Genomic DNA, 27798 nt, shown 5'->3' on the forward strand with positions numbered 1-27798 from the left:
CCCTAAAAACTATGAAACTATGAAACAAATAAATAAAACAAACAGCAGCTTATTCCTAGAGGGGAAAAAAGCAATATTTAAAAAGTTCTTTATATTATAAAGTATATATATTTGGACTGTTGTCCTATGAAATCAACTAGATACCTCTTGAAAACTGCTCAATTCATTCAATTTAATTCAGGACTTGAGAGTGCAAAACCATAATCAGCTGTACTATGTTCAAGACACAAGCCCACTGTATGACGTTCCAACACGTTCCTTCATTTCACTATGTCAACCTGATCATATCTCCACACGTTTTTTAAATTTTCGTGTGTGAAATGTATAATATAAATCTACTGCACTAAAAAGTGTCACTTGTCTTTATTTTTTAAGATATAAGGTATTTAAAGCTTTGAGAACAGTTGGTAAACTTTCTCAGGGTCTGTGATTTTAAGATCTGCAATTATCCTAATTGCTCTGCACAAGTTTTAATTCCTGTTAGGGCCACTCTTAACACATCAAAGGGTAGCGACCAGTCTAAAAAAAAAATCCCTACTGGAACTCAATATTGGAAACTGCATAATAGCTCAACCAACTTAAAGACATTCTGTTACAGAAACACATAAGGTAGCTATTCTGGCAAAGAAACTACCGAAGCCTCATCTGTGTCCTAAGCCAGTGGTCTCCAAAGTGGGGTGCATGCACCCCAGGGGGTGCACAAGACTATCCATTGGGGTGCAGGAAGAAAATATTAAAACTTCTATTTATATAAATATATTGGGGGTGCATGCTCAAAAATTTTTTACTGGTAGGGGTGCACAAATATAAAAATACATATATTGGGGGTGTGCGCTCAAACATTTTTTACTTATATTGGGGGTACGTGATCAAAAAAGTTTGGAGACCACTGTCCTAAGCAATGCATGTCAGCCCAAAAATAAAAATCACATTCAGAATATAACTACTCTAAGCAAGTTGAACCCTGGAGCATCTGTTTAGAGATAAAGCTTCTTACTAGGAACATTTTCTCATCATCTTTATGGACAGAATTTATATTCATGCTCAGTGTACAGACAAATATCTTTTAACTGCTTTAAAACAGGAGGAGGAAAATACTGACCAGAAGCATACATCAGCTATTAGAATCTCTTACGTTTGCATGCTCCTGCAGTGAGCTATATTGCCCTAACTTTGACCCAGAATAAAAAAGGGTTAAAGTTGCAGCAGTTTTGTTACACTTATATCATTATAAAATAATGCAATGGTACAGTAACTTCAGAACAATTTACATCAGTATCCTTTGATAACAATACAGTTGTTACACCTGTTCGGCTCCATTCTATGGCTCTAGGAAAACTGTTAACATATTTGCAGATTTTTGGATGATTTTGCCTATTCTCTTCTAAGGAGGTAGGGTGAGGAAGGAGGAACCCTACAGCCTGTAAAATGGGACCTTACATTTGGTACAGATGAGTAAGAAACAGATTGGACTCATTTTTCATGAACACAGCAATTCATCTATGTGATACTGCTTAACATTAGGTGAAAACTCTTACAAACCTTTATCTAAAGAGTTTTCACATGCCATTTTGGAGAACATCAGTGCATGCAAAATGAGAGGTTAGAGAAAGCCTCCCAGTGACTTTGACAAAGGGTAACATCTGACTCTTCAATCAGTGGGATATACCAGGGACACTCACTTCTTTTTTAATCAAGGTTCTATCATTGACTCAATCATATTATTTAGAAAAGGCTCCCTTTCACTCAGTCTACTTGCTGCTTTGTGTCTCTCTCTTTTAAATTCCTTAGGTAGGGACTGTGTCTTTACTCTGGAAGCATAAAGCATACTTTGGGGAGTTATAAAATAATTACTGAAGCATGCTATACAGGTATTAGTTTTCCCCACACCTTACTCTTCTCAGCTCTGCTTATCCTTTGCCTATTTTCACATGTGCTAAGCCCATGGTGTACAGCCTTTCCAGCAGGCAGGCTGGATGAGTGAGGTAAAGCCAGATCATGGGCTGAATCTGATGCATTGGACCAAGTACATAGGTCAAATCCAGCCCTATCCATTATGCAGAGCTATGTCATTTGGCCCACAGGGCTCTCCACAGACAAAGAACTACGGGCAGGGGAGTGGTGGCAGCATTAATTGCCTTGGGATTCATAGATTTCATAGACATTAGGGTGGGATGGGACCTCATAAGATCATTTGGTCCAGCCCCCTGCCCAAGGGGCAGGAAGTCTGCTGGGGTCAAATGATCCCAGAAGGATAAGCATCCAAGACAGAGTGTTCCCACACTGGGAGTTAAACCCAGGCCACCTGGGTGAAAACCAGGAATCCTCACTACTAATTCCCAGAGTTGTGACACTTCAACACTACCCCTGCTCTCCAACCACCAAAACTCCAGACCCCTCAGGGGTCCCATGGGCTGGATGACTCAGCTCAGTGGGCTGGAACTGGCCTATAGGCCATACTTTGAGCACCACTGAGCTCACCTATGCAAGGGGACAGTGAAATATGCAGATGACAGCTCCCCTTCCCCACAGATTGTACATGGAGAATGAAAAGGGAGGAAGGCAGAAAGAAGGAAGTATCAGTGTGAAACAGAAGCCAGCCTTGGTCTAATTCAGCGTTTTTCAACCCACATGCAGAAACTGCTTGCAATATATATATTGCAAGAATATATATATATGAAAGGGTTGTGAACAAACTTTAAAAATGGATCAGACTTAAAAATGGATTCTCCTTTAAAAGAGAAAGATGTGGGAAACCATGGGTTTCCTCTTCCATGCTGGCAGAGTTCCAGCCTTCAAGCAGAGGGTACTACTGCATGTGCACGTGTACACAAGCACATGGCAGCATAGTAGTGGGGTACAACTGTGGCAAGCGTGTAAGTGGCTGGTGGTGGGAGGAGGTAAGGGCAGCATGGACCCCCAGTTTGCTACTCCTCATGCTGCTGGTGGCATGGCTGGTGCTGGGGTCCTGGTGGTGGCAGCAATGAGTCTCACCACCCCATTCCACCCTCCCACACTGGGTCTGGCCTACTGGGCTGTGGATGGACTCCTGCCCATGCTAGTCCAGCCAGGCTGCAGCCTCATGCCCGCTGTGGGTGCATAGATGTAGGGGGCATGTGCCCCACTCTGTCCCATGCCCTACCCACCCCACACCCCAAACACTGAGGAGCTGGGGCCTGGGGGAGCAGGTCAGGACTGAGGGGTGTCAGCAGGGCTGGAAGGGTAGCAACCTGTTAGGAGTGAGGGATACTGGCAGGGCCAGGTGGCTGTTTTCTACTTAAAATGTTTACTGAGTTGGGATTGGCCATCAATGTTTACAAATGGGTCCTGGGACAAAAAAGTTGAGAACCACTGGTCTAATCCACTTAAGTTAATCTAGATTGTTTTCAAATCAGAAACCTATCTACCAAAAGGGAACATAAACAATGCCCTGTGTATTGTTTGTCACAGTAAAAATTTTAGTGAGGCATGAACCAAAGAACAACAACGTAACATTTTCGATCAGAAGGTGTATCTACATGAGACACTTAGCCACGCAGTAACATAGTTTACTGTGCAGTAAGCATGCAACTGTCCAGGCCCAAAAGCACAGGGACAGCTGCATGGGGGCCCAGACAGCTGGCACAGGACCCACAATGGCATCCTCCTTGTGGCCATGTCCACACCCATGCCTGCCACCCAGGACCCCAACTGGTCCATGGAGAAGACTGGCGACCTCATGGCAGAGGTTCAGTGCCAGTCTGAATGGAGTGAGCGCTCCAAACACCCATGTCTATGAGGGGCTGTCAGCCCAGATGTGGGAATGTGGGCACAGCCAATCATTACAGCAGCACCACATACAGGCCAAGGCTTTGCGGGCACAGTGGGCTGTCATCACCAACCACAATCATTGCCCGGGGAGTACTTGCAAATCCACATCTTTTATGTGGCAACTAACAGACACCCTTATGCCCTGGGACCCAGGCCCCAGCCATGCTGCCTATAGCAACATGGGCAGCTTGTCTAAGCCTCCACCTCATCTGGGACCCCAGTGACACATCACCAGAGGGCCCCCAGGTATCTGGCAGTCCATCTCACTGAGCTCCCCGGCTGCAGTCTCCACCAGCAGCTTGGGAAGCCCAGACCAGCACCTGCCACGGTGGCTCCACAGTCCCAGCCCCCCACCACAAGGCATGGCAAACCATGAACTCACCAGTCGCCAGCAGCACCAGCTCCTCCCCGGGCTGGCCCCTGGCCTACTGCCCATTTGCTGTGCCCCGCTGTCCAAGAACACAACCCAGAGTCACATGCGGTCTCCAACAGCCATGACCATGCAGAGCTGCCAGCCATGGCATCCCCAGGAGGAGTGTGGCAGGGGTTCCTGAAGTGGCATCCTGGAGTCTGTCCGTGATGTCCCTGCCGGGGTCCGACCAGGCAGACAGGGTCGAGGCAACAGGTGAATAATGGTGGCCTGGCAAGCAGTTTCTGCATGTGGGGGAGCCAGGAGGGCCCAGATGGTTATGGGCCAAGTAGCAGTTAGTGTGATGGGCCAGCAGGGCTAGCATGGAAGCCAGCAGGAGTGCAAGGCACTGGTCATCACTGCCAGGGGCAGGGGCTGAGGCGATCATAGCATGGGGAGGCACAGATGGGGAACAGAGCACTGCTACATGCTGTCCCTGCACTGGGGAAGCTTCTCCTGGCCAGAGAACAGTGAGTGGAGTGGACTTTTGAAGAGGGCTGTAGCCAGAGCCTAGAGCTCCACCCAGTGGCAGCAGGGGCCCATTGCAGGGGCCTGGGAAGCAAGAGCTGATTGGCAGCAAATCTGCTCCCACTTCCATGCACATGTAGATGTCTTCCCAGCACCATTTACTTGCGAGTAATTTACTCATGGGTAAACCGGTGCCGGAGCAAATGCACATGTAGACATGCCCAGAGGGCTCCTAAAGTGATCTACAAGTAAATGCAAATACTGCTACCGAAATGCAGCTCCCATGGACAAAGATCAACCAGGCAGATAAATAGCAAATGCTTCAGAACCTGGGAAGGGAAGATGATTTCATGTCAAAAGTGCTAGGAAGGGGGAAAAAAAGTGTCATAGAGTTTCACACAGGTACCAAAAGACATGCAATTAAATGTATCCATCTTCTAAGGATGAAAGACCAAGTAAATCCTGCCCATATTCACTTATGGCTCCAAGGCTTTAGGCATTACAAGTGTATGTAAAAACTACTGCAACTGGCATTTTTACAGCACAATATGCCCTTCTCCAATTGGTGTGCATTTTCACTAGGCACTCCCATCTAATTCCCTTTGGCCATTTTTAACACTGTAACACAAAACAGTATCTTCCCACTACTGCCAATTCAGTAGGAAAAAAAATCCAAATGAAAAGGGTAATATTTCTATATTTGAAAGGAAAATGGCTTTGTGTTACATCCTACCATGAACTTTTCCTGTTTGGGGTAGTCTTTTACAAAAGTTGCATGAAAAGCTGATGTGTAACAGAATACAGCTTTTTGTTTGTGATGATACCTGGGCCGCCTCCTCTCTTCCTGGCAATCCTATATGCAAGCCAGTAGTCTGCAGACAAAAGGATACACCAAACTTATAAATGGGCTATACCAACACCAAGTATCAAAAGGCCTAAATATACAAGTTAGAGTAGGTATACTTAAGGAAGGATGGTAAGAGTGGCAAGATGGCAAGCAGTGCCTTGGTGAGAAGGCTGGACCGTTACCTTCTTCTGAAATTTGCTAGTAAATCTATGTGATAATCTAGATATTTGCTTTGGCAAACTTACCCGCTCCTGTTTGATTTTATGAATGTTGTATGTTTATACCCTTATTGATGCCATTCATTATATCCCTGCATAAGCTTTAAAGTACAGAGAATCTGGCACTCAAGTTATCTGTCCTTGTCTTGCGCACACATTAAGGACGATCAACAACAGAATAACCTGTCCCTGTAAACACAATGGAAAGTACAGGTCAAACTACTAGGTTACACATAACGCTGATCTATTGTAAGGAACATGGAAGGTTGGAGTTACAGCTCACAGAGGATCACAGAATGGAAAAACTCCAGGGGAAGACAAACTTGCAGCGCTAAAACATGCTTAAAAAAACCATGTGTTCTCCCCATAACAAAGGAAGTTCAGAATCATAAGACAAGCCTGAGCAGGAAGAGAAGAAAATAATTAGGTCCTCGACTCCCTCATAACCATGAGGAAACCAAGCAAGGTCTCGTGCTCTTTATATACCTACACCTCTTCATCAAGTATGAGAGTTTCAAGGATACCTTTGCAGGGTCTCAGTGTTACTTGTTTTAGCTGTTGCAGCCTGTGTGTTACCTAGTTTTACTATCAAAAAGTCCCCAACAACAAGCAGTAATCTAGAATAGATACAAGTTCGAAGCTCTGAAGAAGGCATGCCAAGGCTGTAGGGAAGACATTGGAATGGGGACTAGCCCTGGTCTCGATGCTAGAGTACAGGGCCTCACTTCCTAAGAAAAAACATTATGGTAGCAATTAAATTGAAATCTATACCTTAGCAGGAGTGCCACAAGAACCAAGCGTCATAAAACCTATTAGGTGTCTAAGTGGATTTAGGTAATTCTATTCCATCCTGAGTTGTGGAAAACCCATGAATGAATGCATCATTTTTTATAATAGTCACAAGGTTAAGATGCCAGCACAAATCACAAAAGTATTAGTGAAATGGATAGGGACCCACCTATAGTATTAACATTTTTCGGGAACTCAGAAAGGATGAACAGGATTGCACTTAGGTGCCTAATGTGTAAAGCAGCATCTGCAATTTAGTGGCTACTTGAAATCATGAAGAGTATGGACAAACATATTTCAGCTACTTAAAAGAGCCACAGAAAGCTACTGCTCAAAAACACATGTGCTCTTATGCTGTTGCTATTAGGCTTACATTACAGCTATCCAACTGATGGCCCAGAAGCAACATCCAGCCCACAAAGGGTTAACAGGCAGCCTGAACACTCCCACCCAGCTACCACTCCCTCCATTTGCATCTGCCAATTTAGCTGCTGAGGTTTCCAGGCTCCCCGCCTCCCTCCTCTAGCTTCTACTTTATGTCCCTGAGAGTGGAGCAGCATGTCAAGAGGGGACCTGATGACCACAAGACATTTGTGTGAGTATGCGTGGAGGGGAAGGGAGGGAGTGGGAAGCCACCTCTCCCACCTGGCTACATAAATCCACAGCAATACAAAGCTACAGACCAGTGATTCTCAATGAGGATGTGGTGACACCCTAGGGTGTTATGAGAACCTTAAGGGTGCTGAGTAGTGTTAGCACTGTTAGGTGTACAAATACCTACTTATGATTCATAAAATGAACCCGGAGATTTCAAATAAAAATCCATAACACTTAAAACATTTTGACCTGTTAGGATCTTTCTGAGTTATTTCCCAGAGGGCAGCAGTAATGACAGGATTGGGTAGCAATGGTGACATGGCTGCAGACCTGGAACGGGTTGATCAGCTGCCACCTGATTACCCCTTGCCAACAAGTGGCTTGCATGCAGCCCTTTCAGCAGAAGGTAAACCCTTGCTCCTGCCACCACAACAAAGGACTTGTGGGCATCAACAGCTCACCAAGGAAGCAACAGCTGACAGGTCAAGCCTGTCAGTGAGCCTGTCCTGCTCATTGCCAGGATCCCCTGAATACATGGGAAGTTAAGGAGCAGCCCTTTACCACCCCCCGGGTAGACAGCATGATTGGAGAAAAGCTAAGGGACATCACCCTGACAGAAACATGCCCTCACTGAGGCATTAGGCAGTTGGCAGCAGTTCTTATCTGTTGCTCTCTGGCAGAAGCTACAATCATCAAGGCACTGAACAACTGGACTCAGACTTGCCTTTGAATTTTGTCTCAGAGGTCTAAAAAGGGGATGGTACATCTTGGACAGCCTCTACTCCTCCATACTGTTGCCAAGGCATATGCGCCAAAGGTCTTGGTGTGATGGTTCCATGACCCACACATATCCATCTGGCACCTAACTAGACCTCATGATCCAGAGGATCAATGGCTGCCTACTGCCTACAAAAAGTGCATCCAGGCCCCAGATGACTTAAATCACCTGACTAAAGCAAGCATAACATTGGAATGGTTTTACTCATCATCAGTCCCTCAATTTGAGGATGATCTCTGCCATGGCTCATTAATTGGCCTTGAGGTGATAAAAGAGTCCAATCCTTGAGCCACAAACTAGTCCACAGAAATTGGACATTTTTCCACAGGAGAGAATTTCTCTTCTTTTCTTTCCTCCACTCTCTCTTCTCTGCTTGGAGGGTAAGACACTTTACCTTAAGATGGGCTGCTGCTTGGTTGAGGTTGTGGCACCTCTGGAGTCAGTCAGCAGCCAGCTTCTCCCAGCTCTTGAGGTCAGCATCCATTTTCTTAAGGTATGGCTTCAATGCGTCTTTGCAGCATTTCCTCCAGCTGGCCCAAGATCTCAGACCATTACTAAGATAGGAACAGAGTTCTTTCAGGGGGCATTCGAAGTTTAGCATCCTCACAGGACATCTGATCCTGCAAAATTGGAGCTTGAGGCTCTTTGACCCAATGCTGGTAGCACTAACTTCAGCAAAGATGCTAGCATTTGTGTGGTGATCTTTTCATTTGAAGTGGAGGATTTTTCAAAGGTATTGTTGGTGATTCCTCTCCAGACTCTTGAGATGACACATTCACAGAGGAGAGCAGGGATGATGAGTAGATCATACACCTGGATCTTGGCATCTTTCCAGAGATCACAATGAATAAAGACATGTTGAAGCAATTTCCTAAATGAGGCACTTGAGCACCAGATTCTGTGCTGGATCATCTCATCAGTTCACCAAGAGAGGTGGCTACAGAGGTAGGGGAAGTGCTCGACTATCTCCAGGGTCTTCTCATTGATGGTAATTTGGGGAGGCAGACCGGGTAAGGTCAACGAAGGCTGTATACAGATCCTAATGTTGTTCCTGACACTTTTCTTGGGTTTGGCAGGCAACAAAGATCATGTCAATTTCCCCACAGGATGTTCTGAAACAAGAATGAGGTTCTGGCAGGACTTCCTCAGGAAGAAGCAGAAGATGGTTCAGGATGATGCAGGACACTATTTTCCCTGCTGTGGAAAGGAGGGCAATACCTCAATAGTTCCCACACACAGATTTATCTCCCTTTTTGAAGATGGTCACAGTGTTGTAATTCCTCAGGGTCCCAAGAAATCTCTTTATTGTTCCAAATGTATAGAATAAAGTCATGGAGTCTCAGTACCAGTTCCTCACCACCAGCCTTGTAGATTTCAGTAGCTATGCCATTCAGTCCAGTAGCCTTGTTCTTGGTTTCCTTGATAGCACACTGGACTTCTTCTAGAATAGGAGGGGTGGCAAGGGAGCCTTTTTAGGTTGTTGGAGGATGGATTCAATGATGGTATCCAACACAGTTGACTCACAGTTCAGGAATGCTGTAAAGTGCTCTTTCCATCTAGCTTGGATAGATTCATTGTCTTTGAGGAATGCCGAACCATCGTACAATCCCCGGAAATTAGGACCATAAGAAGCTGGGCCATAAGTGGTCTTCATTGCCTGGAAAAACCTATGTATGCCATATTTGTCAACATAGACCCAGATCTCTTTGGCTTTATCCTGTCACTACTTAATTTTGATTTCCCAGATCCCCCTTTCAGCTTCAGCTTTGAGAAGCTGACGTATCTTCTTGTGCTGAGATAAGGTGTCATGCTGCCAAGCAGAATGAGGCCTTCTCTTTTGGCTGGGGGGGGCTTGGATCTTGGCATCACTCTTTTCAAGTCAGTTTTGGTGTCAATAAGTGGTATAGCTAATGAATTCAGCACAGGCCATAAGGACAGTAGCTTTAAATGCCTTCCAGAATTCCCCTATGTTCCCTTCACTTGTCGATAGGGCAGAGAGGTTTCCATGGAGATGCTGTTGGAGATCCTTAGAGGCCTCAAGGTCTTCAAGAGATCTGGTGTTGAGAGTCCTTCAAATTGCTTTTGGCTGTTTTTTGTATTTTAGAGCAAGCCATATGTTCATAATGGATCTGACAAAAAAGTGAACAGCAGTCATCAGCTCCTCACACAGGCGATGTGAAACAGACATACATTTGATCACAGGCTCTAACAACAACATAGTCAAGGAGATGCCAGTGTTTAAAGCAAGGGTGTCCCCTGGTAACTTGTATCTGTCACTCTGTCTGAAGATGGTATTCATGATGACAAGACTATGCTCTGTGCATTTGCTCAAGACAAGTATGCAATTAAAGCTGGCTTTCCCCACACCTCTCTTCCCAATGCTGCCCACACTGCAAAGTTCCAGGTTACGTCCAACTCTGGCACTGAAGTCACCAAAGAGAATGATCTTGTCCTCCTTATGAGTATGTACTTAGTACATAGTCAAGGTTGGAGTAGGACTGTTCTTTGACATCATTGTCAGCATGAAGCACTGAGGTGTATACACTGATGACAGTCATGTATTGGTTGTTGCTGAGCTTAAAACAGAGTGTCCTAAAACATTTGTTAATGCCCACAGGGAGCTCTGTAAATTGACTGGCAAACTGATTCTTGATGGTCAAGCTGACGTCATGAACATGTCTGTCCTGGGCTGGTTGCCCCTTCCAGAGAAAGGTGTAACCTTCACCCTCTTCCTCAGCTGACCCTCATGGAGGTTTCACCACACCTGTATCACTAAGCAATTGTGCAAATGTAACACTTCCAATGGAACAGTTTCTATCAGTATCCTTTGACATTGATATAATTGTTAAATCTGTCTGTACCCTAAGGTAAAAACAAGTGGTTTTAATACAGCTGCCTGATAATTGTCCAGGAAGCAGACTCAGCCAGACTTGTAACAATGTGCAGCCTGCTCATGCTGCTTATAAAGTGTTTCTTTTCTCCTGCTCCCCAAATCCAATCCCTTCCATGGGATACTGAGAAAAAAAAGGTCTGTAGCCTTTTAAAACAAAAGCAACGTGAACCTGCCATGGCTCGTAAGAGCTTCACTGTTGCTTACCTTTACCTGGAACTGAAAAGCAGTCGTATAACCACAGAATTCTTGTCAATGCCACTTTGCTGCTACTTAGGAGGAAACTATGAGTGGCAGAAAATGTACTCAAGATGTTTGCTCACAACCTGAAACAGCACTGCACTGATATGCATTTACAAAGTGCTTTGCTATCACAAAACCTAGTAAGTGCTTTCCTCTAAAATTAAGCAACTGTAAATTCTACGTAAGTTTAACTAATGGTTTAGCTGCCACTCAACAAGGATCTTTTTGCTATTATAATACAATTTCTTTTCTATCTGTATCATTGCAGGACCTAGAAAAAAGACCCATTGTACTAGAAAAATAAGATGCAAATTATGTTACAAAAATCTTACAAACAAACTAACTAGATACAAGATACAGAATTGAAAGGGACAGCACAAGGAGAATGAATGAGATTTGCTAAAAATCATACAGTAGTTCAGTCACTGAGTACCTCACGTCAGCCCCAATCCAATAGTATGGTCAAGGGGGATAGGGTACCTCAGATGGCAAGTTATACCTCATACTTTTCATGTAGTCAGACTTACATATTTTGAAACCTACCACTATGCTGAACAAACAGACCATGGGATAAGAATTTGGTCATGTAGGACATGCCTAAATTTCATTAATTCTCCAAATGAACAGGCTGGGCACTAGCTGACTTTGCAATGTGACTCTCACTCCAACACAGTCCTCTCAAATATAAAGTACTTACAAATTCCTGCTGAGAAAAGAAAAAAACATTCCCCAGAGAAGAATTCATCAGTGCCAGCCATTCTAGCACCACCAGAGGGATCATTCTAACTGGTGGTTTCCTGCATAAAAGTCCTAAAGGGATGTTCAGGTAAGAAAAGCAAAAATATTGTACTGTTGGATTCTCACTTGCACCAATAACAAGAATTAGTACAGTTTCTGCGATTTAGGCAAACCCAAAGGAGGGAACTTATAATATATGAAGTGTTTTCAACACCACCTAAAGTGTTTTACAGAGTCCTATTTGAAATATGCAGCCTTTAGAAACTAAAATCCAATAAAATATCCAATCCCAGCAAAAGTATGTAGAGTATTCTTATATGATTTGGACAACAAAAATGTAATGCCTGCATAGCCAAGGTCTCAAAACACTTCAAGACAAGCCCTGGTTTCATGCCCTTAGGACTTCAGCATCATCTATTTCTATTCAGAATTTTTAAAATCTGTTACAGCAAAAACGTAATTTCGCCATACTTCTACAGCAATTTATACACTGAAATTCCCAGAAATGTGGATATTTCTAGCAAGTAACCTTTGGGAAAAAGGTATTCAAAACATAACAGGGTTTATCCTGTTAACATCCTGTACACAAAATGTAGTTGTCCATTACCACCCCAACCCCCAACCCCCCCCCCCAAAAGAAAGAAAGAAAAGCTAGTTAAAAACTGGTCAAAAAGCAAATAATCCCATGGTACCAGTGGGATTACGACAGGCCAGTTTCTATAGTCGGTGGAACAGGAGTGATGAGGTTAGCATTCATAATTGGCCTTTGACACCCAGACCGGAATGACCAAGCACCCGTTTACAGCTGTGTCAACTATGCCTTCAGTATAAGTCCAGGGCAAGCATTTAAATTCTAGCCTCCTAGGACCATAGCGGGACACCTTAATATCTTTACCAGAAAGGTGCTGCTCCAAGCCATGGCTGACCTCACAAAAGTGGGCTCAACACTGAAAGTGCACATGTTCCCATAGCATTGCATCAAACACCTATCACAGCTGGAACCCCTCTTGTGTGGGAGCTTATTACTACACAGTCATATTTCACAGAATTTAAGCATCACAAGATAATGATTAAGATCGTGTCTGAAGGATGAATCTGCTGGACAGAGGGTAGTGGATAGGTAGGTCTAGACAGAGAATATACCATGAACGCCAGATTCCCTCGAGCTGAAAAGTGAGATGAAATTCTTCAATGAAAGTGACTTGCCACCTATTAGATCAAGCTAATTTTCAAGATAACCACTCCTCCTGTAAGCAGAAGAGAACTTTGTCAGTTTCCCTTTAGTATATAGTGGAGAAAGGGGGGCTACCTGGAGACCCATAGTAAGATCTGGAGCTCAAACATCCCAGAACCAGAGCAGAACATGTTAAAAAAACTCATATTAGAAAAGTCTGAAAAAAAATCTATCAACACAAAGAAAAATCCCATAGAACAGACTTTTTGTTCTCGCATCTAAAAGAGTGGTTTAGAGACAACAAGGAAAAAATCAACATTGTAAGGAAAGTGCTATCTAATTAGCATGCATCAGGGAGGGTTATGACAAAGTAGTAAACGTTTTTTACTTCAACTTTCTAAAGCAGATCTCAATTTATGTTGAAAGAAAAGTAAATAAAGAGGGTGCAGGATGGGGAAGGGGGAAATCACTGCTTTCTTTCTGCTGAAAACATCAATAATTGCAGTGATAATGTGACTTTAAAACTATCTGAATAACATCATCAGATCACATTCAGATATATGCTAGAACAATTTACAGATCATTTACAAATATTTCAATTGGATATACATATGCTCTTAAAATGGATTTTTTCCCCATGACTTTAGTAGGTTTATACTAATGTTCTTTAAAAACACAAAAAGTGCAAGAGCACAATCTTTGCAAGCACCATTTTGTGTGAAAGAAGGTGCTGCTCATTCTGCAGATTTTGTCACATCTAATAATTCACAAGACATTTTGCAGTCAATCCACATAATAACAAATAGCTACTTTAAAAGAAAGCAACCTCTGACATACCTTGCCAAAAACTCTAGAAAAAAAATCTGCAGTTCAAAAAGTGCATTATTTCAGGGGTGCTTGTGATAAATCATATCAACTCAAGCCTACTGCTTCAGCCACACAGTACCATAAATTTCTAAGTGTCAGCCTCCTATTTGCTAGCATTTCACATTCCAGAGCTTTCTTCCTCTATTCTGTATTGCACCCAAAACCCCAGAAGTCTCACTCCATAAGACTACACTGTCTTCAAGAAATTTTTAGTGTTACCACCACCAAATAAACATGTAAGTGGAAGAACAGGCCGGGAGACATTTCCTGCCTAAAATAGTACACAGACGCCAATAAAAAAAAATCAGGGGAAAAGGAGCAGGGAGAAGGAGGGGGAAGGAATCTCCTTATACAACTACACAAGACTGACAGTTGTGCCATGGAAACCAATTAAAAATCAATACAACGTAGCTACTGAGCTGAAAGCTCACGCTTAACTCAAAGTAAAGGCTTCAACATTAAAATTATTGACTGGAAATACCTTTGGTGAAATGTTGTAATTGAATTGCAAATGCTATACTGGTCTTACTTGTGAAACAAAACTTAATGAAAGGGAAATGAGAAAGCCCAGCAATTTGTTACATGAGCTTTGAAAGTTGTCTGTCCGCCCCTTCCCTCCTCCCACAAAAAAACACGAATAAACAAACAAAAACTATAATAAAGACATGAGGTCAACTAAAAAAAACTAATACCTTTGTAGAAAAAAAATGCTAATTGTTATAGTATAATTCAAATTATAAAATTGGAATTTTTATCCTCCAGCAATAAAAATCCTTTTCTGAACAACAAACTGCAACTTAGCTTTCTATATCTATATTGCAGTACCCGCACACATATGTTGTATATATTTGCACCAAAATTTTGATGCACTGAGCAACAGCTGCTGTTCTTCATTTCTTGTTCTCTAATAACCAGTGTTGTCAATAAAGTTTGGCTTCTACAAGCTGAAGACATTATCATTACTCAAAATGATCTGGAAGCAATACTAAAGTCATGACAAAGTAAATTGTAATTCATCGGGATTTTTTTCTTCTTCCTCTGGCTGTGAGAACACGTAGATCAATACTCCTCAGCATGAGAATTCTGCAGTGAAATTTTCATTTGTTACAAACAGCAACAAAAAGGCCCTAAGCGTGCCCTGTCACTTCCAGTTTAGGAGGAAATGCACTAATAAACTCTTACCCCTGGGTCATCTTTGACAATGGGCAATACTATGCCAACTCTTATTAAAGGCAATTCATATCAGTGGCCCAAAAATTTCCTTTAAAATTACCATCTCTTGTATCTATGTAGCAGGATGTCAGCTTTAAAGTGCCACTGAGATATAGGACCTGTCATTATGGTTAATTTTCAGTACAGTTTTAACACCAGGGTAGCTAATCCCCAAGGGTATATTTTTGGCTAACAAGATTTATTTAGTGGTTATCCAGACAAACAAGAAAATATATTACTGTATATTGCTTTTCAATATAACAGCAAGCAACAAAACCTATACACTTCTTTATTCTGTTGATAAACAGACCAAAGCATTGGCAGAAAAATGGTTATAACAATTAAAACATACAACTGAAAACAAGAGTAGCTAAAATTAATTTAAGGCCAAAGAGGGCAATAACTAATTTTAAAAATAAAAATATTTAATGAAAAAGTAATACAATCTACCAAGTGACACTGCATGTGTGTTGATGGGAACAATGTGTATCAAGTTATGATTAAGTCTTAAAAATGAGCTTCTCTATCAGTGATCCAAGGTTTTCAATCTGTCGGCATTGTTCATTAGAAAAACTAGAGCAGTTCCTTGTTCCAGATTTCAATATTTTTTACTTTATTTTTTCCAAAATGTTTCTTCAGCCATTTCATATTCTTGTACTTGGTGGGAAGAGCAGGGTCCAGAAACAATTGGCACAATTATCAGTCTTTTCACAGCAAAATATTCTCTGCATTTCTAAGTCATTAGTCAAATCAGAACTTAATACATTTGCAACACAAAAACCAAAAAAAATACAACATGGGAAAACAAGATATATAGTAGAATCACTAGAGAAAATAAGAGGGTCTAGCTAATGTATGCAACAGCAGGTAATATTGTCTAAGGTTAGCCCATAGGGCTAAGTACAGGCAGTTAAAAAGCCCAAGGCTGAATCGATTCAATCTTTGCAGGTTAGTCTCAACTGCATAGATTCAACCAATTAGCAAGTGAACAGATATTCACTTTTGAATCTGGAAATGCAGCCACATGTCTGCAGTGGCCCAGGCCAGAAGCCAGAGGACACTAGAGCACATTTCCCTAGTCAGCTGAAGCAGACAGCTTGGGCCATGGGTAGCCCACCCACCATGTAAGGGGAGGTTTGTGGGGGACAGGCAAAGCATTCTAGGATGATAGGGGACTGAGTTAACCTGAATCTGGAGGAGATCTGGGACAGAAGTTCAATAAACCTATTTAACCTAAACCAGTTATGTCTGATACTACCTCCATCCAAGTTCATCTTAAGTTGGTTTCAGCCATTTTGAAAAAGATTTATGTGCACTGAACTTCTGTCATGTTACAGATTTGAATTAGTTTCCAATCACTTATATCAGTTTATGCGTAATTTCTGTTCCAGCCTAATGTTCAGGCCACATTCTGATGTTTCCTGTCACATTTCACTTAAAGGACCTTATAAGCATCTGATAACTATTGCGCCTACTAGTATGCAAGTAGGTAGTTTAACAGGTGACTAGCATTAACCAAAGAGCATTCCAGTTCACACAGCAAATAAACTGCAGAATGAACTCAACAGACATTAATATTTTAGGCCTCTGTTCTCACAACCAGACCAGGTGCATCCCTTCCTTAATACCCTGAGCTATTTTCACACCTGAAAACTACAAGGAGGCCAACAAGTGTAAAGTCTATCTCAAGATAAAAGACAGAATCAATCACCACAATCTGGCATAATTTCAGCTAAACCAGGATGTTTTACTTCCTTGCTTTCTGGATACCAGTTCTCTCACCAGCCCACTCATAACTACAAACATAAACCATGCTTTTATTTAAATTCATCTAACATATCTGAGGGATGGAGGGAAGAGCAAGCAAACTTCTCCATTATGTACAGATATGCCAAGAGCACAATTTCCATAGCACTCCTAGTCCTTGGTCAGGTGAAGGTTTAAGGAATTTTTTAGATCCTGAGCCTCCCAGGTAAAAGTACAATTAATTCTAGAATACCACTAGGCTGCCTAAGAAAACAGCTTTTAGAAGCAAAAATTAACCAGCTGCAGTGAGTAAGCAGCCACTTTTGTATCTATAAAAACGTTTAGTAAATCTTAATCAGGATTTTCCTTAAGTGCAATCATGACTATTTGTAGGATGGCAGAACAGTGCGCCATGGTATACTACATGCACTGTGAGATTAGGGCTTTTCATAGAGTTCAGTTCTAAGGAAAGTATTTGTTAGATACTAGGCTGTTGAAACTTTATGACCACCCTTTTTAATTTTATTTTATGAGGATTTTAGTACTTTTATAGTGCAATGTTTTTATAATGATTTGAGATCAAGGTTTCTGTAGGCTAAGCAAATGGTGCGAGCAGAATGCATTGATTTAGGAGCATTTGATTTAATAAAAATTAAAGCATTTGTGACATTACCTCGAACAATAAGTTGAGCAAAATTGGATACTCCAGAGCCTCTCTCTGACTGAGTTACACAGCGGTATAAATCCTGATCAGTTTTCATCACTTCTTGCAACTTAAATGTAGCAGCAAATCTTCTGTGATTGATATTTTTAGTTTGGGCAACAGGGATATCTTCTCCATTTCTCCTCTGTAAAAAATAGAAACCAATTCACAAATATCCTACTAGGACATACTTCCTCTTGACAAGACAGAAAATAATTGTGCATTTTAAAACACCCACACACATTTTCTCCAATCTGGATTTCCATGGTAGAAAGGCAGAGCAAACAGTTCACCTATTAGAACTGGACAGCATTTTACTCTAGAGACAGGTTTGGTATAAATAGTACTACCAGAGCCCTTCACCTGCTCAAAAGCACTAAACCCATCACACCCATCTAGCAGATCTTAACAACACGAATTATTCACAGGACAGAATAGTATTCAAGAGAGAAACACCACACAACACTATCTGCATCACAGGCTAAATGCTCTAGAGTGAAAACTAATTTACCATTGGAAGAGGAAGTGAGGCATTGTAAAAATATTTTAAAAACGAGATTTTAAAAAGTTTACTAGTTTTAAATTTTTTGAAAGTTATCAAAATTTTAAACATATTTTTGAGAAAATTTAAGCAGCTCTAACTGATAGGAAAGCCAACAAATGATCTTCCCCTTGTCACAAAAGCATAAAAACTCAAAAACCATGGAAAACATTGACTAGCTTGAGCACCAGCAGCATCATTACCAAGCCAGCAGCTGCATACCTGTAACTTCACTGCCCACTCCTTCCTAACCCTCTCCTTAGGTGGAAATGTGCAACTTCCATGACATTTTTAATCCTAACTACCCCCAGAAATGAGCTGAGATCAAATTTTCAGTATACAACATAAAGCAATACTGCTAGGCTACTGAGGGAGGAGTTGAAATTTAAACTAAAGAAAGTTGGTGACAAAAAAAAAATACAAGGAAAGGAGATGACTCAAAGCTGCCCAGATGTGTTTGCTGGGCATCTGGTATGTACAAGAACATTGATGTTATATCCATCATTTATGATCAGAATGCAGAAGCATGAAGATCTAGCATCTCCTAATGAAAAAGTATGGCTGTAAAATAATCAGTTTGTGCCAGTGTCAGAGCACTGTTAAAATGAACATTTTAACAACAGTGAATATACATCTTGGTATTCTTACAGTTTCAGTACCGTTCCCACACCCATTACAACTTCTGTGAAAGCTACCACTTCCATACTCCTGACAGATTTCAGATTCCTTCAAACCAAGAAAATGGTATGAAGACCATTCCATCATCTTTATCAACAGCAGCTTTATTGGACTGACTCTCATTTATTTCATGATAAAAGTTTATATAGTGTAGACCAATTTAATTTCCTTTTTTTTGCTGTTATGCCAGAGATGGCACTGTGTCAACTGTTGAATCTCAGAACACTATCCCCACAGGCATAGCTTAGACTGAAAGAGAAAACTGGAAAATATACTTGAATACAAACAGAAAAAAATATACCTCCAACAGAAGAGACAGACTCTGGTCTGAAATGCTACAAAATGGACTCAAATAGCTTTGCCCCCTTTAAAACCACCACCTCTTCTTTATATCAGTGACCTGGAAGACAGGATGGAGTGCACCCTCAGCAAGTGTGAAGTTGACGCCAAGCTGGGGAGAGTAGTAGATACACTGGAAGCTAGGCCTAGGTTTGAGAGGGACCTCAACAAATTGGAGGACTGGACCAAAAGAAATCTCGTGAGGTTTAATAAGGACAAGTGCACAAAATCCTGCATTTAAAACAGAATAATCCCACGCATCAGTACATGCTAGGGACTGACTGGCTAAGCAACAGCTCTGCAGAAAAGGACCTGGGGGTTACAGTGGACAATAAGATGAACATGAGCCAACAGTGTGCCCTTGTTGCCAAGAAGGGTGCATTAGTAGGAGTGTTGCCAGCAGATCGAGGGAAGTGATTCTCTCCCTCTATTTAGCACTGGTGAGGCCACATCTGGAGTACTATGTCCAGTTTTAGGACCCCCACTACAGACAGGATGTGGACAAATTGGAGAGAGTCCAGTGGAGGACAACAAAAATGGTTAGGGCGCTGGGGCACATGACTTCTAAGGACAGGCTGAGGGAACTGGGATTATTTGGTCTGGAGAAGAAAAACTTGAGAGGTAATTTAAAAGCAGCCTTCAACTATCTCAAGGGTAGTTCTCAGTGGTGGGAGATGACAGGATCAATGGTCTCAAGTTGTAACACAGAGAAAACCATGGATTTCCTGTTTTTATCAGAGAACACACACATTTTCCTTTTTAGCAGAGAAACCCATGGATTTCCCCACTTGTGCAAAGAGCTCTGCAGGCAGACAGAGTTCCAGCCTGCAAGAGCCGATTGCAGGAACGGTGGGAAACCCTGCCTGGAGGGGGAAGAAGGGAAGGGTGGGGCCTGAGGCTCACACTCACCAACTTTGGATCAGGCTCACTTTCCTTCTAGAAGCCTGTGAGATAAATGGAGCACTGGCAGGGCTGAGGGGGAAGCTGGCTGGGGGAAATTCCTTTGAGGGGTGCAGCCCTGCATGCCGGAGGCATGTCACCACTGGGCTGGGGCAAGTAGTAGTGGGGAGATCCCCATGTGGCTCCTCTGCTGCCGGCTGCACCAGGTCACACCTGCGAGGCTGGGGAGGCCCCAGCATAGAGAAGCAGGGCACAGGGAGAAGTGGAGCTGCACAGAGAAGCTGCTAGCCACTGTTTCCAGCCACTGTGCTTCTCTCCCCCAGGGCCTCTTCAACCCTGCAGTCATGATTGAGTGCAGCAGGCAGCAATGGAGTTGTCCGGGGATCATCTCACCATTACTCTCCCCCCTCCACTGCCCTGGTGATGCACTTCCAGTGCCTGCCATGGCTTTGAGGGGTACAGCCCCACACGCAAGGGGTGTGTCACCAGGGCCGCGGGGGGGGGGGGAGCGGAGTAGCAGCAAGGAATCCCTGTGCAACTCCGTTGCTGCCTGCCATGCTGGGTCACACCCACTGAGCTGGGAAGGCCCCGGGGGAAACAAGTAGGGCAGTAGGGAACAGGGGTGAGCAGCTTCTCTGCATGGCTCCGCTGCTCCCTTCTACCCTGCTTCTCTCCCCTGAAGCCTCCCCAGCCTCACAGGCATGACCCAGTCCAGCAGGCAGCAGAGGAGCCGCTGCTCACGCCGCACTGCCCTGGTAACACACCACCAGTAACTGCCGCTGTGTTGAGGGGCGCAGCCCAATGCCACTTCCCTCACTGCAGCCCCATATACAGGAGTATCACCAGGGCAGCACAGGGTGAACTGCAGTGAGATTGCTGTGAAGCTCCTCTATCCCCAGCCGCGCTGGGTCATGGGGGAGGGAAACAGGGCAGCATGGAACACTGGCTAGCAGCTTCTCTGTGTGGCTCCTGTACATGGGGCTGCACCCCTCAAAGCAGCAGCAGGTGCAGGAGGTGCATTGCAAGGGCAGTGGGGTGGGGGGCAGAGTAGTGGCAAGGAGATCCCCACACGGCTCCTCTGCTCCCTGCCACACCAAGTCAAGACTGCAGGGCTGCAGAGTCCCTGGGGGAGCAAAGCAGGGCGGGAGCCCAAGCCCACAGCCTGTGCCTGGGCCCTGGTATAGATCTGGGGGATGAGAATCCCCCCTGCCCCCTGGGAGTGCATGTAGTGGTGGGGAGCTGCCCTGACCAATCTCACAGCAGGGGGCAGGCAGCTGGGGGAGCAGAGGCTATGGGCACGGCACCACCATGGCTGGGGGGAGGGGGGACTGTGGGGGCCCTTTATTTTTTATCATTTATTTTTTTTTAGCAGAGAAATTTGTGAGTTTTTAATCAAGGAAAACCAGGATCCCTGCTCATGAGGAAGGTAGTAAAGCAGGCTACCCAGAGAGCATGTGAAACTAAAATAAATAAATTGCATTGCAGTTTCTTTCCATTTGTTTTAGCCAATGGTCAGCAATCTTTTTGTGGTGATGAACTGAAATAATCCAGCGCTGGTCCAAGGTGAGCCAGCATTAAGCACTCACATGCTGCTTCCAGCACCACCATTCCACCCAGATATGTCACAAGTAAAGTCTCCCACCACCCAGTGGCAGCATAGGCAAAGCCTTCCCGCCAAACCACGCCCCCCCAACACACACACACACCCACCCACCCCAAATGCTATGGAAGCCCTCACCTGGTGGAATTCTGCTAAAGTTTCCCAGGTCTAAGGGCTGAATCCATTGCCTATGCACATCAGATCTAGCCTCTACCAACCTCTGGTCTAAGCTATTTACAAGTTCTGATCATAATCCTAGCAAAATAAGGCAAGTGAAGGGAGAATGACTGTTTTCATTTCCAAAGATGCACAAAACTGTTAAAATAGCCTAGAGATAAATTAATATGGACTATGCCAACTAAAAGACGAACTGTTAAATATGGTGTTACAGTAAACTGTATCATAACTCAGCTAATTGGCAAGTTTACTCCTAAAAAGTGTTAGCTACCAGTAGAAAGCAAAAAAAAAGGGGGGGGGGGAGATTTTAAGGTTGCTGTTAGAGTGCTTTTAAAACTAGTTCTAAAGCTTTTCATGAATTTTCCTCTTTTCTTCAACAGTGGCATTTTACAACATTTATTAATCTCCTGGAGTATAAAGAACAAAAACATGTTTATTTAAAAAACTATATCAAAGCATCATTTTTTTCTTCATTGAAGAGGTATTTCCTTAAATTACAGTATGTCCTTCATTTTGGCCCAAATGTTTTGAAGTCCGAGGCTCCAAACTCTCAAAATGCTCTTTGACAAGATAGCCTACAAAGTAAAATAATTTACTCTGCAAATGTTATGGCTCACTGGCTTAAGCTTGTCTGCATGCTTAATGCTTGAAAAACAAAATTAACTATGCACCTAATTTTAAATTGAATAATGCAGCACTTCTAAACAGTTAGGAATTACCTCACTACCAACAGAGAAATTTAACTAGCTTTACAAATTTATTTTATTTCCATAAGAAAACCTTGGATTGTCTATTCTGCCTGCATTAATGATTTACTATCCCTTATCTTCCTGGATTTAGACTGTTTGCTCAAATTCATTAAGTAGGATTTGTGTTTCTTTTCTGCAGTAAGTATAGAGAATACAGCTTCTCCACTCAGTTTGCAAAGTTTAGCTCATGTGTATATTTTTTGTATAAAATTATATTTTAATAACCAAGGGAAGGGACTCAACACTCCAACCAGTAAGTCATCTTGAACTTAGAAAATGAATGTGGAAGTCAATGCCCTGGCTTCACCTCAGCATATATTTTACACAGTAAAACCATTAACCAGTCACTGTGTTCAGATGCACTGACATGATCTCTTAATTAAACTGCTCTTTTTAATGTCAGGGCGCTTCTAAAAAAAGAAAAGAAAAGAATAAAAAGCGGCAGTGCTTGCAGCTCATTAAAAGGTTCACGGTAGCTATATTGTTTCAATTCATGTCCTTCACTCTGAACAGATCTTGGAAAACTCTGCTCAATTAGGTTTTAAAAACTCAATTTAAAATTAATGTGAATTTATGTTAATAGGTAATGGCTCTACCCTGTGCTCTTCCTGGTTCCTTCATTCCTCTGCTGTTTGAATTGATAACCCTGGAGCACTCATTCTGGAGGGGTCAAAGGAAGTAATGTCAAATGAGTCAGCATTTTTCTTATTTCTTGAAAATAACTAAAAAAGACTATGTGGTATAAAGAAATTGATAAAAAGCATTTCTTTTGAAGAACTTGAGAAGCATTCCAGAGCTTCAGGCACTCACCCCACAGTACTTCAGAAATTTTGGACACTATTTCTGATTCTCAAATAATAAGACATTCATTTAAAATCTTTAACATTTTATATGCCACTTGCTTTACTTCTGAAACAAAAGAATGTTTGCCTTGATGTTACTTCCAAGTTTGTCTTTGCTTAGTTTCTTAACATTGCTCACAGTTGTATCAGCTTGGACCCTATGCAAGTCTACTATTTCCTCAGTGTTTATTTTTATCCCATCCACTGCTAATGAATAAGTCATGAGTCTAGCTCAGGTGTGTAGGAGTCAAACCAATTGCCAAGTTTAGTGTCAAGAAGAAATTTTTCCTAAGGTCAGATTGGCAAGAGCTGATAGAGTCTTCTGCCTTTTTTTTCCTTAGTCCCCTTCTAAAGTAATTTAAACCAGCATTTCCAAACCTTTGGGGTTTATTTCCCACGGTGGCCACCCACATGCCATACATTCCCTATCACTATGGATTGCTGCCATTTCCTTTACTGCTGATTTCCTCTGCCACTGATTGCTGGCAAGGCACTGTCCTGGCCTTGTGCACCTCCCAAAAAACAGAAGTCTATAACAACCCATCTTCTCTGTAACTGTCGCCCAGAATGGTGCACCCCATGGTTTGGGAAATGCCTATCTGAGCATACCGTGACCTAATTAACTTCCTTCCACTACACTGGCAAGGCACTAGAAGCATCCTCGCCTCTGCTGATCTTTATTCCTTGCACTTTGCAAATTATTTCTATCAGCGGCTTTGGGGCTGTGCTGTGCAAGAGGTTTCATAGTAGCTAGGGTCAGGAGGGGCCTGAACAGATCATCTAGCCTGACCCCCTGCCACAGGCAGGAATAATGCTGGGTTCACAAGATCCCAGACAGGTGATCATCTAATCTCCTCTTGAATTTGCCCAAGGTTGGGGTGAGGACCACTTCCCTGAAAAGTTGGTTCCAGCCTCTCCTCATAAGGTCTGTCCTGCTGCCCTCTCCCCAAACAGGTGGCCCTCCTCTGAACCCTCTCCAGGCTGCCCACATCCTTTTTGAAGTGTGGCGCCCACTACTGGACGCAGTACTCCAATTGCGGCCTGACCAAAGTCGCATAGAGAGGAAGTATCACCTCTCTGGACCGGCTCGAGATGCATCTTTGGATGCATGACAAGGTATGGCTGGCCTTGCTTGGCTAGTCTGGCATTGGCACCACATGTTCATCTTGGAGTCAATAATGACTCCAAGATCCCGTTCTGCCTCTGTGCTTTCAAGAGGGGAACTCCCCAGCCTGTATGTATGCAGGTACCAGAGTAAACTTTCTTGTGGATTCTTATGGACAAATGGTTACCTATGAATGCACAGGACTTGACTCAGTGGCACAGAAGGCCCCTTCCAGTCCTTTGTTCCTGTGAATGGAATTTTTCATACAGAAAACAGAACCGAAGGTTCTTCTTACCCCACCTTCCACTACATGGTGTCAGGATAAACAATTGTTGTGTTCCAACATGTATTTAATATTATTCGGCTCACAAACGTTAAGGCAGAGGATATTACTATCTTCTATTTTTTATATAAAAAAGGATAATTGATAGGAAGACGTATAACAATTCTTATCACTGAACTTTATGGCATTTTAAAAGAATAACGAGTTGTAGGCTTTTATGTTCCTATATAAATTCTGCATTTGATGTCCCTGAAAATCAAATAGTAATTTTTAGCTAAATAGTCTGACCCATTTCCTTTATTTATGATTGCAACATATTGAATTACCACTTATTTTTAATAGGCCCCAGGTAAAATGAAATGTAGTGTGATACAGCGCAACTCTGGAGACACATTCCTTACAGGGGTGTGTGAATAGGGCCCTATTTGATTCAGATTCGGTCCAAATCAGGGATAGTGATTTGATTCAATTCGGCTCAGTCCAGATCTGAACATTTGATGCTGATTTGGAGACTCGCAATTCAGAAACAGAAACAGCTTTAAAAGTTTCTTCTATATACCTTGAGGTAGCAGGTGCGGCCCATGATCGCTGAGATGCTGGGTCACATTGAGCATCCCACAGGAGCATGGGGAGGGGGAGGCATCCACGTGCTCAGTGGTGAACCCCGAAGTGGATCGGAAATACTTCCAGTCCACTTCTAGGTCTGCCGGAAGTGCGCAGGGGCAGGGCCCTGTGTCCCCCCCACCAGAGGCAGATGCCTCCCTCAGACCCAGGAGGCACCAGTCACCAAGCCAGAGGGATGATGGGGGAGGAGGGGCCCTGCATGCTCCCTAGCACACCAGGAAGTGGACCGCAAGTGCTTCTGGTTCACTTCCAGGTCTGCTGCCAAGCATGCTGGGGACACCCCTGTGCTCCTGTGCCTATGTTTGAATCACCAAATCTTTCCGAATCTCTCCAAATCGATTTGGAGGGTTCCAATTCAATTTGGAGAGATTAAAGGGTCCTCTGATTCAATTCAGATTCGGAGATTCAGCCACCGAATTGGCCCAAATCTCTGCTGAATCGAATCAAGAACCGAAGCTTCACAGAGCCCTAATTCTTTACACCGTGAGGCCACAAACCCCTCCCTGCCATCTGCTGTTTGTCTACTGAGGGCAGAACTATGTGGTGCCTCAGCTTTACCTGTGTCACTGTTGTATATCAATCTTGTAGGTCTGACTGCTCACGTAGGTTGCTAGCCCAAATGCAGGACCTCCATCTAACCCAGGAGGTGCACAGCCCCACCACGGGAGATGCCTTGTTGGACCTGGTGCTGGGCACCGGCGATGACCTGGTGAGGGGGCTGCAGGTGCTTGACCACCTGGGCGACAGCAATCATTGTCTGCTGGAATTCACCATCCAGTGCAAGGTGGCAAAGGCCTACAGCAAGGCAGCAGGCCTGGATTTCAGCAGGGCGAACTTCAAGGAGCTAAGAAGAATAGTTAGGGAAGCACTCAGGTCCCAGAGGGTAGGGGAGCCAGGTGTCCAAGAAGGGTGGTTGCTTCTTAAGGAGACAATTCTTCAAGCCCAAAGGGAGGTAATCCCAACATGGATCAAAGGGAGCAGGAGGGCACATAAGCCCTCATTGCTCACTAAAAGCACCCGGGAATGTCTCCTAGCTAAAAAGAAGGTGTACACCCAATGGAAGGGAGGGGCCATCACCAGGGAGGACTACACTGCGGTTGCTCGGGGATGCAGAGGGGGCAGTCAGGAAGGCCAAGGCAGAGATGGAACTGGGACTAGCTTCCCGGATCAAGGACAACAAGAAGTTCTTTTTTAAATACATAGGGGACAAAAAGAAGGTTCTGGGTAACGTGGGGCCCCTCAAGGACATGCTAGGAAATTTGGTCATCACACCAGACGACAAAGCTAACATACTTAATGATTTCTTTGCCTCCGTTTTCCTGAGCAGGGACTGGAACCGTCACCCCCCCCCCCCCGGGTCCCCCTTAGATCCCAGGGGAGGCGCACATAGGCCCAGGGTTAATGAGGAACTATTTAGGGAGCTTTTGGAGGGACTGGATGTAATCCAATCAGCTGGTCCTAACGATCTCCACCCCAGAGTGCTGAGGGAATTGGCAGAGGTCATTATGAGACCCCTGGCACGGCTTTACAGGCACTCATGGTGCTTTGGTGTGGTGCCAGAGGACTGGAAGAGGGCCAATGTGGTTCCCATCTTCAAAAAGGGGAGGAAAGAGGACCCAGGAAACCATAGGCCAGTTAGTCTTACCTCAATCCTGAGAAACTTTTTGAGAAAATTACTCTGGCGCATATCCGTGAGGGGCCAGCAGGGGAGATTATTCTTAGGGGCAATCAACAGGTTCATTAGTGGCAGGTCCTGTCAGATCAACCCGGTGGCCTTCTATGACCAGATTACCAAATCCTTAGATGCAGGGGTAGCAGTGGACGTAGTCTTTCTGGACTTTTGGAAGGCCTTCGACACTGTCTCTCACCCTGTTGTCATTAAGAAACTGGGGGACTGTGGTGTTGACACCCACACAGTCAAATGGGCTGCCAACTGGCTGGAGGGCCACACCCAGAGAGTGGTGGTGGATGGGTCATTTTTGACTTTTTCTTGTGCAGGGACCAGAACTTCCCTGCCGTGATGCAAGACGGACTCGAGGGGAAAGCCTCCAGACCTCAGTTTGGGGAGGACCGGGTTAGAGAGCTTCTGGAGGGACTGGACGTGTTCAAGTCAACGGGTCCTTGGCACAGCTTTACCAGCACTCGTGGTGCTCGGGCCAAGTGCCAGATGATTAGAAGATAGCTAACATGGTCCCCATCTTCAAAAAAGGGAAGAGTGAGGACACGGGCAACTATAGGCCCGTCAGTCTTATCTCAATCCTAGGGAAACTCTTTGAGAAGATCATCAAGGAGCACATCTGTGATGGGCCAGCTTCAGGAATGATGCTTAAGGGCAACCAGCACTGTTTCATTAGGGGCAGGTCATGTCAGACCAACCTGATTGCCCTTCATGATCAGGTCACAAAGGCAATGGATGCAGGTGTCGCCACGGACGTAGTCTTTCTAGACTTCAGCAAGGCCTTTGACACCGT

At 43.7% G+C, this 27798-nt stretch overlaps 1 protein-coding gene across 8 annotated transcripts in view; it reads right to left on the reverse strand.

Annotated features, from left to right (window-relative positions):
• The window catches only part of PTPRK (protein tyrosine phosphatase, receptor type K), a 608487-nt gene that overhangs the window by 287711 nt on the left and 292978 nt on the right, over positions 1–27798 (reverse strand). For all 8 annotated transcript variants that reach the window (XM_019538012.1, XM_019538011.1, XM_019538015.1 and 5 more), the window contains exon 6: positions 17460–17634. In XM_019538012.1, the coding sequence (XP_019393557.1) occupies positions 17460–17634 (175 nt within the window). The remainder of the gene's footprint in view (positions 1–17459; positions 17635–27798) is intronic.

This window comes from Crocodylus porosus, unplaced genomic scaffold (assembly GCF_001723895.1).
Source record: "Crocodylus porosus isolate Cpor-Errol unplaced genomic scaffold, CroPor_comp1, whole genome shotgun sequence".
NCBI classification, from domain to species: domain Eukaryota; kingdom Metazoa; phylum Chordata; order Crocodylia; family Crocodylidae; genus Crocodylus; species Crocodylus porosus.